This window comes from Phalangium opilio, unplaced genomic scaffold, assembly GCF_054372755.1.
Source record: "Phalangium opilio isolate 3A_F unplaced genomic scaffold, DU_Popi_V2 ptg000194l_1, whole genome shotgun sequence".
NCBI lineage: Eukaryota > Metazoa > Arthropoda > Arachnida > Opiliones > Phalangiidae > Phalangium > Phalangium opilio.
The window spans coordinates 189,467-205,854 of record NW_028324212.1 but is presented as its reverse complement, the minus strand read 5'-3'; the positions used below and the strand labels follow the sequence as shown (position 1 = coordinate 205,854).

At 43.7% G+C, this 16,388-nt stretch overlaps 2 protein-coding genes across 2 annotated transcripts; one reads left to right on the top strand and one right to left on the bottom strand.

Annotated features, from left to right (window-relative positions):
- The first annotated feature begins 6,091 nt into the window (after positions 1-6,091).
- Positions 6,092-11,156, top strand: LOC149622115 (uncharacterized). Its single transcript, XM_089853550.1, has 2 exons — positions 6,092-7,248; positions 7,376-11,156. The coding sequence occupies exons 1-2, from the start codon at positions 6,092-6,094 to the stop codon at positions 11,154-11,156; spliced, it is 4,938 nt and encodes a 1,645-aa protein (XP_089709676.1).
- A 1,464-nt stretch (positions 11,157-12,620) lies between these two features.
- Positions 12,621-15,068, bottom strand: LOC149622114 (zinc finger BED domain-containing protein 4-like). Its single transcript, XM_089853549.1, has 3 exons — positions 14,963-15,068; positions 13,183-14,795; positions 12,621-12,632 (listed from the first exon to the last, which is right to left on the bottom strand). Exons 1-3 carry the CDS (start codon positions 15,066-15,068, stop codon positions 12,621-12,623), a joined length of 1,731 nt encoding a protein of 576 aa, XP_089709675.1.
- Positions 15,069-16,388: the final 1,320 nt, after the last annotated feature.

Here is a 16,388-nt window from a genome sequence, read left to right as displayed (position 1 = left end):
AAACATAGCGATGTTCGTATTAAAACATCCAAAAGACTAAACCCCCGAGATGCTTTCTTCGGAGGTCGGTGCTGCGCTAACAAGCTGTACTATAAAACAACAGGGAGAGAAAAAATGCACTACGTCAATTTCACGAGTTTATACCCATTCGTCAACAAAACTGGAAAAGTTCCTATTGGCCATCCTCAAATTATTTTAGACAATTTCCCCGATATCTTCTCTTACGATGGACTCCTCAAATGCGACTTACTTCCGGCTCAAAACCTTATACATCCGGTTTTACCTGCTAGGATAAATGGTAAGCTCACCTTACCTCCATGCTAGGCTCTCGAAGTTGGGGACGCAAGCTAGATGTGGTGTTCTCTTCCCCCCTTGCTTTGGCTTCCCGCTCGCGTTTTTAACTTTACACACGCTAGCTTGGGTCCTCATCAATGCGAAGTATCACACCTCCTCGGTGGTGAGAGCTGGTAACCACTACGTTGTGTGGGCTAAGCGGATACGCGTCCTTCCCAAGCCAAGGTGTTGAGGCATCGTGCCGAGGGCTGCATGGTACTGGGGAAGTAAAACTACGGTATCGCTAACGATCCCCTCGGGGCACCAGGCGACACCCCGTTGTATCTAGCCTTCCACCCGGGTGGGGGACTACCGGGTGGTGACCTTTTTACTTGCCCCCTTACTCGTGGGATTCTTATGGAAACCTCTATTAAAACAAACTCTAACACTAACAAACCTACGGTGCAGGGGTCTGCTCAATGCAGAACCCATACTGATACCACTACGCTAGGGCCTTTATCCAGCGATACTCGTGCCGATTTATCGGTGCGTGTGACTGGTAAGGCTTCGAAACGTACCGCGCGACGTCGTCTCAAACGACAGATCGCAAAGGAAAAGGCCAAATCGGGGTCTGGAACGGTCTCCACCCCCGCTGGGGGTGCGGCGACACGTGACACCCAGTTGAAGAGGCCTAGAACGGAGGACTCGACTCCCTCGCCCAGTACCTCGCAGGCGGCGTCGAAAAAGGCTAAGTCCTTTAGAGACGCCGCCAGCGCCGAAAAGATGGCCATTGTTAAAAATGGCTATCCGAAGGCGGTCATTACGGAGGAAGACGTGGGCCCAATCCAGAAGGCGATTCTAAGGGCGCTGGATGGGATACCTTCGGGGAGCCATCTACCGCGCCTTGCGAATTTTAGCCTGACGGCCGGGGCCCTGGTATACTCCTGCGAGGATACGTTCACTGGTCAATGGCTGAAGGATAATTTAGCCTACTCGGTGGTGGGGGATGCGGTGCTCTCAGTAATGAGAGCTAGCGAACTCCCTAAGCCGTTTAAGGTAATGTTCCGCACCAGAGACCAGATCACTAAAGAGCCGGCGGTGCTGTTCCGGCGTCTCAAGGCCCTTAACGATGGCTTTGCTACCGAATACTGGAAATGCATTCGGACATACGTGGACAGGGCAGTGCGATACTGGGTACTGTCCATTGATGGCTCCTCGCTGGAAGCCATTAAGAATGCTGGCTACGTGGGCTTCACTGGAGTGGACAAGGGTTCCTTCAAACTCCTACAGCACACGGAAACCACCAAAGCCACTGCAGCCGAGGCTACGGCAGGGGGTGGGACTAGCGAGATGGGGGATCTCGCTGTGGAGCTCGCTGGTGTCGCTCTAGGCACAGAGGGGGAGGGGGTGGCTCATTCGGAAGCTTGTTCTTCCATGGATGAGTCCACCCTACTTGAAGAATCGGATGGGACCCTTCGGGGTTCAACCGATGAGCGTTCCAGTGGTCCTGGTGAGGGGGAGGATCTTGGGACTGGGAGCTTGCCTGTCAGGGGGGGAGGTGCCACTAGCCCTCTCGGGACTGATGAGGTGTAGCTAGGTCCCTTCTGAACCCCTCTCTTAAGGACCATGGGGACGCTACGTGCGATTCAAATCAATCTGCACCATAGTAAGGCGGCCTCTGCGGTACTCTGCAGGAGGTTTGCTATAGAGGGTCTTGATCTGGCCCTCATACAAGAACCGTGGATTTGCCATGGCCAAATCTTAGGTCTAGACGCGGCAGGGTCACTATTTTATGACCATACTGCTGCTAGACCTAGGGCGTGTATTCTGGTTCGGAGGGATCTTTGCTGTATCTCTCTACCGCTGTACACGTCCCAGGACACGGCGGCCGTGAAGCTAGTCCTTGCCACTGGGCATGCCAAGTTGACTATCACGGCTGCCTCTGCTTACTTTGCCCACGACGCGGACTCTCTCCCGACAATTGAGGCGATCAATTTGGTCGATCAATGTGAAAAGAGAGGGTACAAACTAATCATTGGCTGCGACGCCAATGCTCATCACATCACGTGGGGCAGTTCTGACTGCAACAGGAGAGGTGATGATTTACTAGAATATTTAGTTGGTTGTAAACTCCATATTCTTAATCAGAACAATGAACCTACTTTTGTTACTTCTAATAGAAGGGAGGTCATTGACCTCACGCTAGCCACGGAAAACCTCGTGTCTTCCGTGTCTAACTGGCATGTGTCTAATGAGCCGTCTCTGTCGGATCATAGGCACATCTGCTTTACTGTCGCGACTACCTCTGTCCCGGTGGGGACGGAGATACGCAATCCAAAACGAACCAATTGGGTCGGCTATAAGGAAGACCTAATCCTACGCTACGGAGATGGTCACACCCCTAAACTTACTTCACCTAACGATCTTGATAGGGCTGCTGGTGACTTACAGTGCTCTATCATTGAGTCGTTTCACCGGAACTGCCCACTCAAGACCGTTAACCGCTCGAGGCTTGTTCCTTGGTGGAATGCGGATCTCAGCCGGCTCCGGAAATACACGCGCAGGCTCTTTAACAAAGCCAAGCGCACGGGAGACTGGACTGGATACAGGCAGTCCCTTAATACCTACAACAGGGCCATTAGAGCTGCTAAGAAGGACTCTTGGCGGACCTTCTGTGAGCAAGTCTCCAATGTCCCTGCCACGGCTAGGGTCATGAAGATCCTAGCGCACTACAACACACACCGACATAATACTATTAAGTTGCAGGAGGGTGTGTACACTAAGTCTGGGGCTGAGACTTTCAAGCATATGCTGGAGGTCCACTTTCCTGACTCCACTTCAATCAATTCAACAAACCCTGACTCTCGATACCCTGTCCTGCACAGGGCGAAGAGGGAGGACTGGCTTGCAGCCAGGCAGGTTGTTACGATTCCAAAGCTTCGATGGGCTGTCAACTGTTTTGAGCCCTACAAGTCTCCGGGACCCGATGGGGTCTTCCCTCGGCTTTTGCAGGAGGGCTTAGACCACATCACCTCTCCGTTATGCAAAACCTATAGACTTTGCATTGCTCTCGGCCACATACCTCGTGACTGGAAGCGCTCTAGGGTCATCTTTATTCCCAAGCCCGGGAAGGTTTCCTATCTCGAGGCGAAGCCATTTAGGCCCATATGCCTGACCTCCTTCTTCCTCAAAATCCTGGAGAAGCTGGTGGACAGGTACATTAGAGACGAGGTACTTTCGGTAACTCCTCTCTCTTTTTCACAATTTGCTTACCAAAAAGGTTAATCAACTGAGACGGCCCTTCACGGCCTTACGAATTGCCTGGATAGGGCATTCGAGTTTCAGGAATTTTCACTGGCCATTTTCCTCGATATCGAGGGGGCCTTTGATAAGGTCTCTAGCTCGGTTATTACTGAAGCTGTCAAGAGATTTGGCATCAGCGACACTCTTGGCCGCTGGATCAAGTCCATGCTGACCGACCGAGAGGTGACGGCGTCTCTCCTTGGGGACTCTCTAGGGGTGACTACCAGTAGGGGCTGCCCTCAGGGTGGAGTGCTCTCCCCCCTGTTGTGGTGCCTGGTGGGGGACGAACTCTTGGAGAGGCTCAGGGGTTCTGGGGGCTGTCACTGTTTCGGGTATGCGGACGATGTGGCGATAGTCTTTACCGGGAAGTTCCCGGATACTGTCACCGCACTTATGAGATCTGCTCTCTCTAACGTGGAGGAATGGTGTCAGGCGGTCAACCTCACTGTTAATCCAAACAAAACTGTCCTTGTTCCATTTACGAGGAAGAACACTAAGGATCTGTTCAATGATATCTCTTTCTTTGGCCAGGTCCTGACAAAGTCCACCGAGGTGAAATACCTGGGGGTGAATTTTGATTGTAGACTCACATGGAAGCCGCATCTTGATCGGTGCATCAAGAAGGCCAAAATGCTTTTCTGGAGGACCAGGAGCTCTGTCGGCCAGACTTGGGGCCTTAACGCCAAGGCTGTACACTGGCTCTATACTGGGATCATCAGACCCATATTATCCTACGGGGCACTTGTCTGGTGGACAAGGGTCCGGCTTAAAACGGTGCAGGCTGCCCTGCGCAAGCTTCAAAGGCTTGCCTGCATCGGTGTTACGGGGGCCATGAGATCAACCCCAACTGCTTCCCTGGAGGTACTCCTTGACATGCTTCCTCTTCATCTTTTTATTGAGGAGGAGGCTGTCCTGGGGGCCTACAGGCTCCACATTAATGGCTGTTGGGTCCCAAGACTCTGGGATTACAGTCATACGAAGCTCTTTCGGGAGTACGCCGCACTCGAGCCGTCGCTTACGATGTGCTCTGACAAAACCGTTACCAGTTTTGACTTCACTAAGCCATTCAGCATCCACTTTCCCAGTCGGGCCGAGTGGACTAACCTGCTGCCTCTTGGCACTGGAGGTGAAACTATTTGGTTCACCGATGGTTCTAAGACTGACTCCGGCGCTGGCGCCGGCTATTACTGCCAAACCACAAGGGTCGGTTTTTCTGCATGCCTGGGCACCTTTGCTAGTGTGTTCCAGGCGGAAATTGCCGCGATCTGTTATTGCGCAAATTACTGTATTAACAAAGGGTATACCGGACGGACTGTGAGAATTTACTCTGACAGTCAGGCCGCCTTGAATGCGCTGAACCAGTGTGAGATTACCTCTCAACTGGTGCACAGCTGCCTTGATCTGCTAGCGCGACTGGCATCCTGCAACAGGGTTCTGTTGTACTGGGTGCCAGGGCATAGCGGATATCATGGCAATGAGCAAGCCGATAGATTTGCGAAAAGGGGTCCGGAGGCCAAGCTCTTGGGGCCGGAGCCGGCCGTCCCCATCCCCTACAGGCACGTCAAACGGTGTCTGCATGACAGGTTGACTGTCATACAAAACCAGCTCAGGCATAACATGGAGGGCCAGAGACAGACTAAACTTTTTGTCAATGGTCCCTTGTTAAAACTCCATTAATGAACATTAAATTTAAGCATACTACTTTTAATTATTTTAATTTTAATTATGTAAATTTTGTAAAATATTCAATGCGCGCATACTTTGCTATTTTCTCCATGTTTACCATTTTAGTGTATTTTTTTTCTTTTATCATTCCCTTTTTTTTTGTTATTGTAAACTTGTAAAAAATCAGATGTTTTGAAAGGTTAGAAAGGTAAAGGTGAAAATGGCCCACGCCCTCTAGTTCAAAAAAAAAAAAAAGGTACCACGATGGTCGAGAAAATTCCCCAAAACTAGAAAACCAGGTACGTCATAGATAAGCCCAATAGCAAACAAAAAAAAAAGAAAAACACGTGTTCACCCCAAAAAAGGGAAAAACGAGCGAGTAGAAAAATAAAATCAGAAAGAGAAAGTTTTAAAAGGAAAATAACCAGTTGAGCACTAGATGCCAAGTAGAAAAGGTGACCGAGGTCCCATAAAAAGGTTAAGCCCCTATAGAACTAGGGTAAAAAAGGTTAGAGAAATTTAGTCCCTGTTGCAACCAGGGTATCGGAATATAAGAAAGAATAAATAAAGAATAATTCTGTGTTTATTAAAATCAGTAGTATTCATTTACGCTAACTTTAACCACGTAACCCCACGTATCGGGTCAAGTGTTTTTTAAGTAAAACAATAAAAGAGATAGGAGTGTTTCAGTCCGCTCCTATCTGGACAGTTAAGTCTCTCCCAGAGCCGTTTTGGATCAAAATCAACATAATTTTGGTGCCGAAACCCGGGACGTAGTTAACTAGTGTAAGTTGAACTTTAAAAGCAAAATAAACGCGAGATAATGCGGTAAAACAGTCCGAAAAAAAAAATGGCAGACTCGTTAAAAACTCTCAAAAGACAGCAAGCATCCGCGAGAGGAGCAGTGACTCGACTAACTAATAACATTGAAACGGAATTAACACAAGCTACAATAGTGTGCGGGGAAACTCTTGGTGATTATATCGCGCAACTTAACGCCAAGGAAGTAAAACTTGAACAGTTGGATAACCAAATTCTGAGGTTGCTGACGACCGACCAGGAGCAGGACGACGAATTAATCGTAATTGAAGAGTACAACGAAAAGTTAATAAAATGGAGGTCTCGAGCTACGAGATGGATAGAGGACCAGAAGAACGGCACGCCTTACGCGTCGGCACCAAGAGGAAGCACAGCCAGCGTCAACTCTACGGAGATCCAGCAAAGCGGCTCGGCCGTTGGAACGGTCAACGCCGCAAAGAATATACGGCTACCTAAGCTGGAAATTAAGAAATACGACGGCACCATATCAGAATGGATCAACTTCTGGGGTCAGTTTGAAGGAGCAATACACAATCAAGACATGGAAAAAACAGCTAAGTTCCAATATTTAAAATCCTATTTAACCGGATTAGCCGCTCAGTCCATAAAAAATCTGTCGAATAACGACGCAAATTATGACGAAGCCATTAGAGTACTCAAGGACCGCTTTGGCAGAAAAGATCTATTGATCGGTGAACATTTAAATAATTGTTTTCATATGAGCCCCGTAGAGAAGGCTTCTGATATAATTGCCCTGAGAAATTTACATGACACGTGTCAAATGGAAATGAGAAGTTTAGACTCATTAGGACACCCCATTGAAAAATACGGAGAAATGTTGGCTCACGTAATGGCAGGATTAATTCCGTTAGAATTATTGCATGAGTTCGGTAAAAACAAAACAGAAGATGAGCTTTACAAAATTGACGAATTAATGACATTTCTGAACAATGAAATAAGGAGTAGAGAAAGAGCGTTAGTTGTACACAGAACAGGTAGAGAGCAACAAATCAAACATCAGGGTAGCGCTAGATCTCAGGATAAAACAGCAGGCTTCAAAACTGTTCCAAACAATAAGGTCACACCTCAAAGACCCGCATATCCGTCGGCCGCCGCACTAAACACGGGCATCCAGTTTAATAATCAGAACCCAGTTTTGCAAGAGCCAGAACCACCCATTTTATCAATGTGAATTGCCGACCGAAGAGAAAAGAGAGATAGCTACACAGGGGCGTTTATGTTTCTTGTGCCTGAAGCCAGGACACAGAACCAATGTCTGTTATGGCAGAATACAAAATTGTCGCAATTGTAATAGAAGACATCATCAAATTCTATGTTCAGATAGATCTCAAAATGATAGAAGGGTTAGACCAACACAAAGTAGCTCTTCAAACCAAGGCGAAGCCCCCCGTAATAATACTACCCCCAACCAAAATAACCAAAATCAGGGTAACGCGACAGCCGTGACTGTAGCCACAGTGGCGCATGATTCAGAAGGAGGCGTAGTTCTTTTGCAAACGGTCCCCGCGGACCTATCAGATGAATTAGGGAGCAAAACAAGGGTTAGATGTGTCTTAGATGGCGCTAGCCATAGAAGTTTTATTAAAGAAAAATTGTCGCGAGAATTAAATCTGGAGGTTCTTGGAACCGAAGGAATTGATGTTTTCCCCTTTAGTCATACGCAGCCTATTCACGTAGAAAGAAAGAAAGTGAGACTGGTTTTAAACAATGTTAAGACTGGCGAGAAAGTAGAGGTAATAGCGCTGGAGACTCCTGAAATCTGCGGAGCTAGATTTTCTGTACCAGGGGAAGAAGTTAGGAAGGAAATGGACCTGAGAAATTTAGAATTAGCCGATAGAGTAGAGTATCAAAAAGGCGCCAACGCCACCCAGCTAGATATTTTGATTGGAGCAAATTATTTTTGGATGGTAGCCACAGGGGAAATGGAAAGATTAGGAGATCGTTTAATGGCCCTAAATACAAAGTTGGGTTGGACTGTTATGGGTACCTCTGAAAAGTCAGACACGTCAGGAAGCCCAGTAGGAGTAAACATGGTAGCGGTAATGCACGTAGCTATAAGCCCCCAAGAAGATATGTTGTCAGCTCAAGTTGAAAAGTTTTGGAATTTAGAATCAATGGGTATAGAAGATAATGTAAATACAAAAGCACAAGAAAGGGACGAATGTTTAAAGTCATTTGAGAAAGGTATTAACTTTAACAATGGGAGTCGAGTGGCATTTACGGGTGACGTAGAAAAGGCGTTCCATCAAATAGGAATAAAAGAAGAAGACCGTGATTCCCTCAGGTTTTTATGGGTAGGGAAAGGTTTGAGTCCCGAGCTCGAAAATTTAGTGACTTATAGATTTGCTAGGGTACCGTTTGGTTGCACCTCCAGCCCCTATTTGTTAGCGGCTACAATTAAGAACCACGTGAAGAAATTTGAATTAGAATACCCAGAAGCAGTAAAAGAATTAGGAGAAAATTTGTATGTAGATGATTTGTTGGGAGGAGCTAAAAGTTCAGAGGAAGCTAATAAGATCATCGAGGATTCTGTTAAAATATTAAGTCTAGCTAGCATGAATTTAAGAAAGTGGAGAAGTAACTCTAGAGAAGTAAGAAATAGGTGGAGCGAACTTAAAACAGCTGAGAAAGAAAATATTGAGATCCCAAGTGCTGTACCCCTAAAAGTACTAGGTTTAACATGGGATGAAGTTAGAGACGTATTTACCTTTGATGTAACAGACCTCCTACAATTTCTAGTTAACAAGAAAAATACCAAGCGTTGGGCCCTAAAAGCTGTAGCTAAAATATTTGACCCTTTGGGCTTGGTCTCACCATTCACCATAAGGGCAAAAATGTTACTGCAAGAGTTGTGGGAAAGAAAACTCCCCTGGGATGGGGAATTAACAGACGATGATGAGGCCTGTTTATTGTCAAGGTTTAAACAATGGTGTGAGGAACTCCCTCACTTACAAGAAATCGAAATACCAAGGTATTATTTTGACAATGAACCTCAAAATCAAGAACCTAAAATAGAATTACATGGCTTCACAGATGCGAGTAAGCGCGCGTACGCGGCAGTGGTTTACCTAAGAAGCGAGTACCCTAACGGAATAGTAACCACGACACTAGTAGCATCAAAAACAAAAGTAGCCCCTTTGGGGGAATTATCCCTACCCCGCTTAGAATTAATGGGTGCATTGTTGGGAGCCAGACTCATAACGAGTTTGAGAGAAACGTTGGGATATACAATAGAATCAGTCCATTTGTGGACGGACTCCACCATAGTTTTACACTGGTTACGTGGATCGGCTGCAAAATGTAAACCGTTTGTTTCCAATAGAGTAAGAGACGTCCAAAATTTAGTAAATCAAGCATCTTGGCAACACATTTCTGGGAAAGAGAACCCGGCAGACTTGCCCACTAGGGGTAAAACACTTTTAGAATTAAAAAATAGTGAAATTTGGTGGCACGGGCCTCCTTGGCTTAGAACCCCCACGATCCCAGAACAAATTAATTTAAAAGAATTAGAAGTAGATAAACGGGAAATTGAGAAGGAATTACGCTCCAAAAATGGATATGCGATTTTGGTTATGGCCACGGGCAAAACCTCGGTAGAACCCTTGTTAAACTTAGAGAAATATAGTTCCACGAGCTTGGTTTGGAGAATCACCGCGTGGGTACAGAGATTCGTAACTAATTTGAGATCAAAGAACAAATTAAAAGGTCCACTATCGACAGAAGAAATTATAAATGCCGAAAAATATTGGGTTAAAATAGCCCAAAGAGAAAGCTACCCAGAAGAAGTTCATTGTTTAGAAACAAAGGAAGAATTTCCCAAGCAATCAAGCTTAATTTCGCTAAGCCCCCTGTTGGATGAAAATGGTCTTATGTGTGTTGGCGGAAGAATAGATGCGGCTAACCTTAGCTACAGGGTACGGCATCCCTGGATATTGGCAGCAAAACACAGATTAACAGAGCTCTTAATGGAATCAAATCATATAAGACTAAAACACGCGGGAGTAAACGAAACGCTCACGGAGCTACGCGAACAGTATTGGATTCCAAAGGTGCGACCACAATTAAAGAAAATAATTCATAGTTGCCCAAGGTGTAAAATGTTTAGTGCGCGAGCTTCATCGGCCCCGATGGCCCCCTTGCCCGATGCAAGGATAAATCCTTCCCCGCCTTTCTCTGTCTGCGGAATAGATTTCGCGGGACCCCTGTACACGAAGCCAGGGGGAAAGTGTTACATAGCGCTATTCACATGTGCCGTGACCAGAGCGGTCCACCTAGAACTGGTCTCGGATTTATCAACTGATAAATTTTTATTGTCTTTCCGTCGGTTCATAGCGCGTCGCGGAATTGTGAAAATAATCTACAGTGACAATGCAAAAACTTTCAAAAGAGCAGAATTAGACTTAAATACGTTGTTAAACAACTTGCGTCACCCAGAAGTCGCGAAATTTTGTTGCTCCTTAAAATTTTCGTGGAGGTATATCGCGGACCGAGCAGCATGGTGGGGCGGGTTTTGGGAGCGGATGGTTAGATCCGTAAAAGCAGCTCTGAAGAAAACCCTAGGCCAAGCCCGTCTCACTTATGAAGAGTTAGAAACCCTCTTGATAGAGGTAGAAGCCACGGTTAATTCCCGACCAATAAGTTTTGTGTCACAAGAAGCCGGAGAACCAGCTCCGCTGACTCCAGCCCATTTTTTGGTGGGACAACGTTTAACCGCGCTACCTTCGCGAGTGTATTCGGATAATGAACAAATTTCTGCACAACGAGTCAAGTTAACCAAGCGATTAAAGTATAGACAGTCATTACTAGACAAATTCTGGTTACGCTGGAAGAATGACTATTTGTTAGAATTGCGTTCCGCGCATCACCGACCCAGCTGGGTTCAGTCCAAGGAGCTCAAAGCTAATGATGTTGTGCTAATTGAAGAAAACAGAAAACCGCGTTTAATGTGGAAAATTGCCGTGATAGAAGAAACAATGAAAGGCAGAGACGGTATCGTAAGATCCTGTATGTTACGCCTTTCCGATGGGACGCGTTTAAGACGTCCCATTCAATTTTTATACCATCTCGAACTATAAGTGTTGAACCTCTAGGTTCAACGCGTGGGAGGTTGTTAAAACTCCATTAATGAACATTAAATTTAAGCATACTACTTTTAATTATTTTAATTTTAATTATGTAAATTTTGTAAAATATTCAATGCGCGCATACTTTGCTATTTTCTCCATGTTTACCATTTTAGTGTATTTTTTTTCTTTTATCATTCCCTTTTTTTTTTTGTTATTGTAAACTTGTAAAAAATCAGATGTTTTGAAAGGTTAGAAAGGTAAAGGTGAAAATGGCCCACGCCCTCTAGTTCAAAAAAAAAAAAAAAAGGTACCACGATGGTCGAGAAAATTCCCCAAAACTAGAAAACCAGGTACGTCATAGATAAGCCCAATAGCAAACAGAAAAAAAAAGAAAAACACGTGTTCACCCCAAAAAAGGGAAAAACGAGCGAGTAGAAAAATAAAATCAGAAAGAGAAAGTTTTAAAAGGAAAATAACCAGTTGAGCACTAGATGCCAAGTAGAAAAGGTGACCGAGGTCCCATAAAAAGGTTAAGCCCCTATAGAACTAGGGTAAAAAAGGTTAGAGAAATTTAGTCCCTGTTGCAACCAGGGTATCGGAATATAAGAAAGAATAAATAAAGAATAATTCTGTGTTTATTAAAATCAGTAGTATTCATTTACACTAACTTTAACCACGTAACCCCACGTATCGGGTCAAGTGTTTTTTAAGTAAAACAATAAAAGAGATAGGAGTGTTTCAGTCCGCTCCTATCTGGACAGTTAAGTCTCTCCCAGAGCCGTTTTGGATCAAAATCAACATCCCTGCAGGTCTCGTGCCAAAGACCTAATGTCGCTCAGCAGATGGGATATTAGGCTGGCCACCGGTCTTTTGACCGGGCACTGTCGGCTTAATAGGCACCTCCATCTGATGGGTTTTGCCGACGACCCTCTCTGTAGGTCGTGTCAGGAGAAGGAAGAAACATCCGCTCACTTACTTTGCGAGTGCGACTGCTTCGCCTCGGTTAGACTAGAATATTTTTATTCACATACTTTGGAACCCTCGAGGGTCTCCTCTATTACGGTGGAGCGAATTCTTCGCTACGCTGCAGCTACGGGCCTATTCAAGGCCTGAATATGAGGTTGTACAATATGCCTTTGGCATCGGTGCTAGGGCGCGTACCCTCCTCAACAACAATAATAATAATACCTCTATGCTACACCTGTTGCAAAACTCAATTTCAAGGTGACTGCACCCACACACCTGATCAGAGAGAACTGCAGGGTACCTGGGTTACTGACGAACTGAGATACGCCGTAGAGCGAAGGTACAAAATAACACGCATATACGAGGCCTGGTCCTACAAAATAACACAATACAACACCGAGACTAAACAAGGCGGTCTTTTAAAGACTATGTAAACGCCTTTCTGGAATATAAAACTCTGGCTAGCGGTTTTCCTGCCGATTGCGTCACACAAGAGGACAAAGAAAACTATGTCAGTACCTATAAAGAAGTTAAAGGTATAGATCTGGATATAGATAAATTGAAAAGAACGAGGGGTTGTGATGCCTGAGTAAGCTTATGCTTAACTCGTTTTGAGGGAAGTTTGGACAAAACACTAGACACGCCTCACCAGACATAATAAAGGACGCCAAGTCTCCATACGAATTACTTCTGAACCCTGAAAAAGAGGTGAAAAGTAGTGATGCCACGAATATTCGTTTACTATTCGGTATTCGGCCTATTCGGCCATTTTTTTTCGTATTCGGTATTCGGCCGAATATTTCGTAATATTCGGCCGAATACCGAATCTCCAATCATGAAGGAAAAAAACGGAAAAATTACTCAAAAATTATTTTCTTCAATAACAATTTTTATTTCAATATTTATAATCTAACAGTGGTAAGTTGTGATGAATAAAGACAAGTTTTTCAGCATTTGTTGATAGCAAACGATTGCGCTTATCCTCATAGATAGTACCTGCTTCTGAAAATAGTCTTTCACTATATACACTACTACCAGGAGACGAGAGATATATCTTCGCGAATTTTACCAAGCTCGGATACTGTTTTGCGTTTGCTGACCACCATTTGTAAGGGTCTGCCGCCCGATGCAAGCGAACCGTTTTGAGATAAAAATCAATCTCATTCGCAATTGTGCTTTTGCTTTTATCAATAACATCATTTTGCGTGTTCTCTGTAGCGATTTCCTCAAAACAGTTCCAGAAACTGTCATGTATTTCATTTTCAATAGTTGCATAAACTGAATTTGAAGCATTTTCGTTGGTGTTTCTTTTCTTACGACGGGGAGAAGAATCATCATCGGTAAATTCGGTACCGCTAGATTCGTCACAACTATTTTTCAGAGCTTGTAAAAAATTTTTTTGTTTTGCTCGTTCCGTTTGAACTAATCCCAGGAAATTAGTTTTGAATCGCGGGTCTAGAAAAGTGGCAACTAGATATTTGTCATTCTCATCAAACTTAAACCGTTTTTCAAGCTCAGATATAAATGAAGATCTTATTTTCAATAATTTTGGTGTTCTGTCTGCAGTGTCTTCCTTTCCCAGGTATTTCAGCAATGTTACATGTGGAATGACTTCAGAGATGCAGAAAAGTCCTGAGCTGGTTATTTTAGTAATCTCTTCAAATGGTTTGAGGAGATTTATGCATTGCCCCATTAAATCCCACTGAGAGTTTAAAGAATCGTGATCTGTTATGTACAAAGAGACAGCTCGTTTTTGCTCCAATAATCGCACCATTAAATAATACGTAGAATTCCAGCGTGTGCTAACATCTTGTACTAGTTTGTGGTTTGGCAATTTAAGTTCTTCGCGAATGGATTTCAGCTTATGTTGAGCTACACCAGAGTGGTTAAAATGGGTAACAATTCGTCTCGCAGCGGCTACCATTTCCAGAACTTCCGTCTGAGACTTCATCGATTCCTCGACAGCTCGTTGCAGCGAATGAATAAAATATTTGGCAGAATCATATTCTGCAACTCTAACACCTTTTATCATATTGGCTCCACTATCATGGACAAGTAAATGGATCTTCCTCTGAGGAATATTCCATCTTTCTGCAATAGCATTCAGCTCTACAGCAATATTGTTACCAGTATGCGAGCCAGCAAACGGCTTCATCGCCAAAACGCCATGTTCAAGAATAAAGTCTGGAGATATCCAATGCGCAGTGAAACTCAAGAAAGACTCGTTGTTTTGTTGACATGTCCACATATCAGATGTCACTGATACTGCTGTTGATCGCGAAATGCTAGCTTCAATTTTTGGGTAAATTCTGTGATATATATCGGGAATAACATGCTCGGTCATATAAGTGCGACCAGGTATTTTGTATTGAGGCACTGCCTTTTCCATAAGTCTTTTAAAGCCGACTCGTTCAACAAGCGATAACGGTTCGTTGTCTATGGCAATCATTTCACCGATTAAATAATGATATTTTATTGATTTCGGGTCATTGATATCCCACAACAAATTCTTTTCAGTAGTTTCCTTTAGAGTTAACTGTTGTTTTTTCGATGTACCAGGCGCTACCAGTTTCTTGCAATCAGTAGACTCAAGGTTACTGCCACTTGCCGAGGGAGCAGCAGTAAATGTAGCGTACTGCTCAGCATGTTTGGTTTTAAGGTGGTTCTTTAGAGAAGTTGTAGCTATAAGCAAAAAATAATAATTAAACTGACTTTGCTCACAAATTAGACACAATATGATAAATAATTAAAAACTTTCTAACTTAATTGAATTTCAAGAACATTAGATTTTGAAAATTATAAAAATATTGTTTTAAGCTTTTCCTTATTTGCTTTCTTCCCTTCTCCACCTCGTGAGATCTTGTTGTTACACAGCAAACACACAGCCAACTTATTATCTTCATTGCAAATCTCATAATATTTCCAAACAGGCGATTTTTTGTTTGCCGATGACATTTTGTAAAGCATATACTAGTGACACGATCTACTCGCAAATGAATTATGAACCAAAAACCTAAAGACGCTATAGACGGGTCCTATAGTGTTAAAGAGAGCGCGTTGAAAAATCGTAACTTCCCCCTTTTCATACCCTCCTTCCCGATTTTATCACCAACGTTGAAAGCTTCCGCGCAGGCGCGCTGTAGCAGAGGCGGTAGAGAGCGGATTTAAATCTAAACAGTGTATCCCTCTCTCTGCTTGCGCGCCAATATTGGGCAGAGCATTAATCGCGTTACAGCTAGTGCCGAGAGGAGAGGAGAGTTTTCCAAACGTGACCCTACATTTCGCGTAGCCGTCTGCCTATTCACCTCACCATTCGGACCTGTCCAAGGCACCCTAGATAAAATAACGGCTGGTGCACGCTGCTCTGGTAAGGGGCGGCAGGAGCTTGTATAGAAAAGGGCCATCTCATACCTAGATGGCGTTACAAATCATCAATTTAAAGGCGCGAACTTTTGAAGCAGTAGAAACATAGCAAGTAGCGAACAGCTCAAAGGTGATAATAATCAATAACTTTATATATTTTTTAACCCATGAGGCAATTTAATGCTTTCAGTTTTAACACATGAGATAATTTTATGCTTTCAGTTTTAACACATGAGATAATTTTATGCTTTCAGTTTTAACGCATGGGATAATTTTATACATTTTAACACGAAATCATTTTAAACATTTTAAAACATGAGATCATTTTATACATTTTAAAACATGAGATCATTTTATACATTTTAAAACATGAGATCATTTTATACATTTTAACACAAGAGATCATTTTATACTTTTCTTTTTGCTTTTAGATAAGTTATATCTTGGGATATCACAGATTTTCCTTCTTGAAATAACACAGCAGTTGCTTCTTGAAATTCGGCATTGTTTTCATGTTCTTGAAAAATAGTGTTTTTAAATTGTCGCTGCTAGTCCTAGTTGTTGTTGGAATTGCCGAGACGTAACAAATCGCTTGTGTTTAGTAGAAATACTAAAATCTGATTTCTTAAAGTGTTTACTGCAAACTTTAGCAACACCTTCAGACTCTATCCACTTTTGATATTGACTTATGTCTTCACCAAATATTTCACTTATCCATTTAGCCTTCCTAGTCTCATCTTTAGGAAAAGAATGAACGCTAATTGCATGCTGCTCGTCTAGAAGGTGTTTCTTTCCGTTGTATTCCTTTTGTTTACAATTGGCACAATGCACATAACCATTCTGAAGTGTGATATAGGAACTTTACTATGTTTTGTGATTCGATATCTACATCGAAAAACAATATAATTAGTA